Below are 5,374 nucleotides of genomic sequence, written 5' to 3'. Positions count from 1 at the left end.
AACTATACAGCATCTGTCTTTATTGATATATTCACGTGAAATTGTACATTAGAACCACAGAATGTACAACATGTTCATTTAAATACAGTGAAACACAAGACAAGGCAGCGGACAGCGCCGCAGGGACACAAAAAAAAAAAAAAAAAAGGGGAAACTTGTCAGGAAGTTGGAAATAACTTGCCACCCATTCACAACTACTTCCTGCGAGGTTGCGCTGGGGTCAACCTCAATCTGAGGGAGAGGGAAAAAAAGGATGTGAGTATCAAGTAAACTCATGTGTCATGCTTACATGAAAAACGTTATGTTTCCTTTCCGTCTCTGTACAGCGCAAAGGGTTAATTTTCATTTGACTGGGCAGGAAAAAAAAGTTTAGTTTCTGTTGTATCATGTCCCTGAAATGTTAGAGTATAGGCATGAGGTGAGAAGCCGTTTATACCAGTGGTCATAATGAGACAGAAGTGAGACGTTTTACACTTTCTTTGTGTTTACCCCATTTAATCATAGGCAATTCCCATGTGTACTGTGGTGCTTGTCGCTGAGTGACAATCCACTGTTGGCATGGGGAGGGCATAGACAGAAATGTTCTCCACTGATACACACCGTTCCCAGCGAAACATGCAGAGGTTTCGCACTCTCCCCCCAGATTCTTTCCCAGCTGAATAAGTGCAGTGACCAACAAGCAGAGGTCCCCCAAATACACTGCAAATCGTGTTCGTTTGAGCTGGAAGCATAGCTGCCAGGAATTTAGCCTGTGGCTATGCGGTGGTGGTGGGCCAGTATTTCACTTCTGCGCCATCCCGAAAGTTCTAATTAAACAGCATACATACAGGCTAACTAACACAACTAACACAATTAGCAGTGAGCATGGGGGACCCCTGCTGGTTGATCACGGCACTTTTTCAGCTGGGATCTGGGAGAGTGCAAACCTCTACACCGGTGTGTGCATCAGTGAACGCACATGGCAGTCTATTTTATTATGCATAATTTAGCAGATGTACAAGCTCACAGTGGGCCCAAAGTGTGAGAACTACTGATTTAGTATCCATTTGAAGAATCGGCCTCAGCTCTTAATAGGTTAATGTAATCCAAAATGTGAAACTTTCATATATTTTGCACACCAGACACAATAATAGACAAGTTGAAGGCTGCTTTCAAAGCAATCAGGGCTTCCATAATAGCTCAGCAGCACCACAGGCTGATTGCCTCCATGTCACACCATGTGACCTAGTATTGAGTGCATAAATGAAGGTACTTTTCAGAAGGTCGACATCTCTATTACATTCATGAGCTGGATGCAGTAATCATTAAGATTAAAACAAAAGACAGGAAATATTTACTCTTATATTCACTTCTACTTCAATCGGTAATGAATCTAGAATATATGAAAGTTTCTTTTTTCTTTATTACATTATGGAAGAAAAAGATGTGTCCACGATATTCAAATGTTTGACATGGATTGGAGGGATACATGAAGAGAAGATATGCAACACAGCCCCCCAACCCACTGATGTTGTGGTTATTTGATCAAAGTGACTTGCCTTTTAAGTGCTATATTGTACACTATTCATATACATCCTTTTTGTCTGCAATATACTGCACTATTTCTCCCGGGCTCATCAGCTTCTCTGCCTCTCCATCTGGGATTTCAAAGCCTGTAACGTGCACAGACACACAGAGAGAGAAATACATCAGCATGAATGACTCAGACAGAACCTAATATCCAGTGTTACGTGAAATATTATCCTTTACTTAAGCTTGTGGAGGATACATAAAATCATTATTTTGTACAGTCATCCTACTGGACTGTAATTTTAGAAACCATTATCCCACACCTTCAAGTTTCAGATCCATAGGGAAGAATAAGTTGCAAAAAAAGAAGAAAAGAGAGAAAAGTACACCAACATATTGGAGAAAGGCTTGGAGGGATGCCGGCTAAAAATCTACATGTCAGGCTTCTGGTCGGATCCTGAATGTTCCACCTCTGTCCACAACATCTAGGTCCACAACACTCTTCATTTTCCTTATTAGTAATTTGGAGGGGGAAATAATAATATTGACATGGTAAATCAGAGTTGGAGGTGCAAACTAAATCGTGATTTCAGACAGTCCCACCACATCTGTTGCAGGCGTTAAGAGACAATTGAGGGACAAGTCCAAACAGAGTTTTTAGTTTGATTTCTACAGCCAAGTCCGGTTGTACACTTGTCTGCCATCATTACCAAATAGATGAGGCCGTTTCAGCTTGACCTACATCATTTTGAATCAAATTAAGTGATGTTGTGTGATGCCCATGTGCATTCAGTCAAGGTTGTCCATCTGTGGACATGGACAGAAAGGGAGGAGACATAACTTGAAGAACCAGCAGCTGTGCTGGTTACAGAGGCCCAGGTTCTCGCGAGACATATTATAATGTATTTATTTTTAATCACAACCTTAATTATCACATTCGTTCATTTTTTATATTGGACCATAGGTTTGAATATGGACTATTCGTTGACAGCCCTAGTACAGACACAAGATTAACAAGAAAAGCAGCTGTTGGGATGGGAGGACAAGTTAGTGGCGCCCCCTATGGATCAAAGTGGAAATTCTTTTGGGGTTTCGTTGAGTAAACCACCCTTGACATGTAATTCATATTCGGGATTGACTGGACGTTTCGTTCGTGATTTTTGGCATTATTTATAAAATAGAAGCCATCCCAAGCCAATTCCAGACGAACGGTATGGACAAAAAAAATCAACTTGGATATGTTTGCCCTGTTAGGGCAACCACACTAATGAACATGTTGGAAAGTGCAGTCAGGCTGACTTAAACTCACCAAACTCATCTTCCATCGCCATAATGATTTCTACCTGGTCCAGGCTGTCCAGAGCCAGGTCTTTCATAAAATGCGATGTGGCCTGCAGCTGTGGAACAGTTTTCAGTTTAGTTTTCTAAACAGACACTCATGCTACACTCAACTACTAAAATAAAATATACACCCAACCAACCAGTAACAGTTGGTTGGTTGGTTCATTGTCAGGGCCAAACTCATAGCTGAAGAAACACTAACAAACATTAGAACCAGTTCATCATCAATAGAGGAGTCTTGTTAATTTCTGGTGTTCTGCATTTCAAAATTGATTTGACCTGAACAATAAATTAGTTAATTGTCCAATTATTGAGTTAATCAGTTGATATGTTAAATATTTACATATTTTGCTAGCAATTATGCATTATGCTAGCAATTTATCCATATCATTGTAGTCAACTTCCAGTAAGCAGGTGCAGGTTAAACAACCATCACTTATCAGGAGGATAGGTTCATTTCACTTCATCCAATCAACTGAATACTGGTACTCTTCACACTGTCCATTTTTGATAGATGCTAGATATACTATGCAGAATTGTGTGTTAACCCTGTTTGTTTCTTGTTTACATATGCTGTTATGTATACCATGTTATATGTTAATAAGAACTTATATTCATTCCAAATTGTAGGTTTAAGACCAAATGTCTTTACTATCAGAGCTCCTACACTTTGGAATGCCCTGCCCCTGTTGAATGTAAAAAGGACAGAGCTAGTTCTTACCTTCTCTGGGTTGATCTTGTCGTATAGCTTTAGGACGTACATGACGCGGTCCTTGATGGTCTCCAGGGTGAGGGGAGGCAGGTCTCCATATTGTCGACACAGCACACTGACCGGTGAGCTCTGAGCAGGAGGAGGATGACAGGATAAAGAGGAAGACAATGAGGTGGGGGAGGAAGTGAAGGGATCAGCTGGATTCAAACTTTGCTTAAATCAAAAGCATGAGGTTCATTCACTATGGTACAGAAGCAAAGAAATTACAGATACAATAAATAAATAAAAGTAAACCTTATGTACAATATATGCCACAGTGGCACAACTCACAAAATTGCTAGTGTAATACGGAGTTATTTCTGACAGTGACCGATAGCAAACACATGTAGGGAATGAAACCATTTTGATTAATCAAATATTTTTTGGGGGATAATCTTTTTACAATTTGATATTATTATAATCAACTAAATTGATGATATGATTAACCACTTAAGCCCTATGTTATACTTTATGTGTCGCACAAAAATATATTTGATTAAATCAATTCCTGTTGCATTCCTAAACACACGCTACCAGCTGCAGTAGAGCACAGCAGATACAAGCTGGCTGTTATGGCTGGGTCACTGCATCACTCGGTCACACCAGCAGCAATAAGATATCACACGTCTGCTTGTGATTGAAATTCCAACCATATTTAGATGAAGACAGAAAAGGACTGGAGGTGAGTGATCAACAGCAATGTTTTGGATTAAAGTGATTACAGTGGCATATTATAAAATGGTATGATGCCTACCATGACCCCTACATGTTAGCATATTATAGGACCAGGTCCAGTGCTGGGCAGTAGCTGCTTAGCTAGTTAGTCCAAGCTGTCATCTTAACTACATTTCCCAGTATCTTCACTACTTTGAAGAATGATGCAGATTTCAATTAGATAAGTTATTGTTTTTCAACAGAAGCTCCACACTGCATTTTCAGTGGCAAATCAATCAGCATATCAAATAGCACTACAGATGGATTGTTTTGATTTAGTGCAGTTTGTCCATTATGTCAGAGAGAATTCATCTATGTCCATATACATAATGTAACGTTTACACAGCCACATGTGGCTGAGGATTTGTTGTGACATTGAGTGATTGAATAAAACATTCGACCGTGGAAAAGTTACACAAGACATGTATATTGAACATAATTACTAGCCGCAAAAGGTACAGAGGAGCTAATGCGGCTGAGAGAGATTTTAGTGTAGCTCAATTACTTGTTATGAACAGTCACTAGAAGCTTAGCTCGTCCAACACTGTCCAGTTCTGTTCCCAAGTGGTTTGCAGGTGAGAGGGAATCACAGTTAGTTAACAGTTGACCAGCATGAAGTAGCTGACAACAATACCTGCATAAACAGGCGAATTTAGGTCATAAACCATCGTATTTGATACATTACACGCAGACCACGTTGCACTTGTTTCAGAACTAGCAAAATAATAAAGTATAAGTGATCAAATAAGCCGTCACATCCTCGTGTTGTGTTGAAAGACGCAGGTAGGTCACAGTGTGAAGCCTGTACCGCTAGGCCGCTAACAGGCTCAATGTGACCAGCACTCACCCGGCTCTGTGTCAGTGTCATCCGGCTGAGGGACACCAGCGACAGCTGCCGCTGGCCGGTGGTCACCGGGGCGGCGGCGGCTCTAAGGGCAAGGTTAGCCGAGGAGGGAAGCCTGGCCGAGGGCCTGGCCAGGGAGCGGACACACTGCAGCAGGAGGACACGGGACGCCATGACTGACTGGATAGTAGTTGATGCTTCCCAGCATGCAAAGC

General features: G+C 41.1%; 1 protein-coding gene across 1 annotated transcript; it reads right to left on the bottom strand.

Moving 5' to 3' along the window:
* On the bottom strand, positions 1-5,374 carry ndufab1b (NADH:ubiquinone oxidoreductase subunit AB1b). Its single transcript, XM_080447333.1, has 5 exons — positions 5,163-5,374; positions 3,572-3,691; positions 2,819-2,906; positions 1,539-1,652; positions 1-231 (listed from the first exon to the last, which is right to left on the bottom strand). The coding sequence occupies exons 1-4, from the start codon at positions 5,331-5,333 to the stop codon at positions 1,561-1,563; spliced, it is 471 nt and encodes a 156-aa protein (XP_080303459.1). The 5' UTR covers positions 5,334-5,374; the 3' UTR covers positions 1-231; positions 1,539-1,560.

This window comes from Gymnoscopelus braueri, assembly GCF_963280865.1.
Source record: "Gymnoscopelus braueri genome assembly, chromosome: 13".
Classification (NCBI taxonomy): Eukaryota; Metazoa; Chordata; class Actinopteri; order Myctophiformes; family Myctophidae; genus Gymnoscopelus; species Gymnoscopelus braueri.
The sequence above is the reverse complement of the archived record's forward strand: the minus strand, read 5'-3'. Positions and strand labels throughout refer to the sequence as shown.

What these genes read in the sequence shown, in the direction of transcription:
- ndufab1b (XM_080447333.1), bottom strand. Translation starts at nt 5,333, where the DNA reads ATGGCGTCCCGTGTCCTCCTGCTGCAGTGTGTCCGCTCCCTGGCCAGG. An exon ending in ACAAGATCAACCCAGAGAAG is followed by an intron (nt 2,907 to 3,571) that starts GTAAGAACTAGC and finishes ACTGTTCCACAG; the next exon opens with CTGCAGGCCACATCGCATTT. An exon ending in GGCGATGGAAGATGAGTTTG is followed by an intron (nt 1,653 to 2,818) that starts GTGAGTTTAAGT and finishes TGCACGTTACAG; the next exon opens with GCTTTGAAATCCCAGATGGA.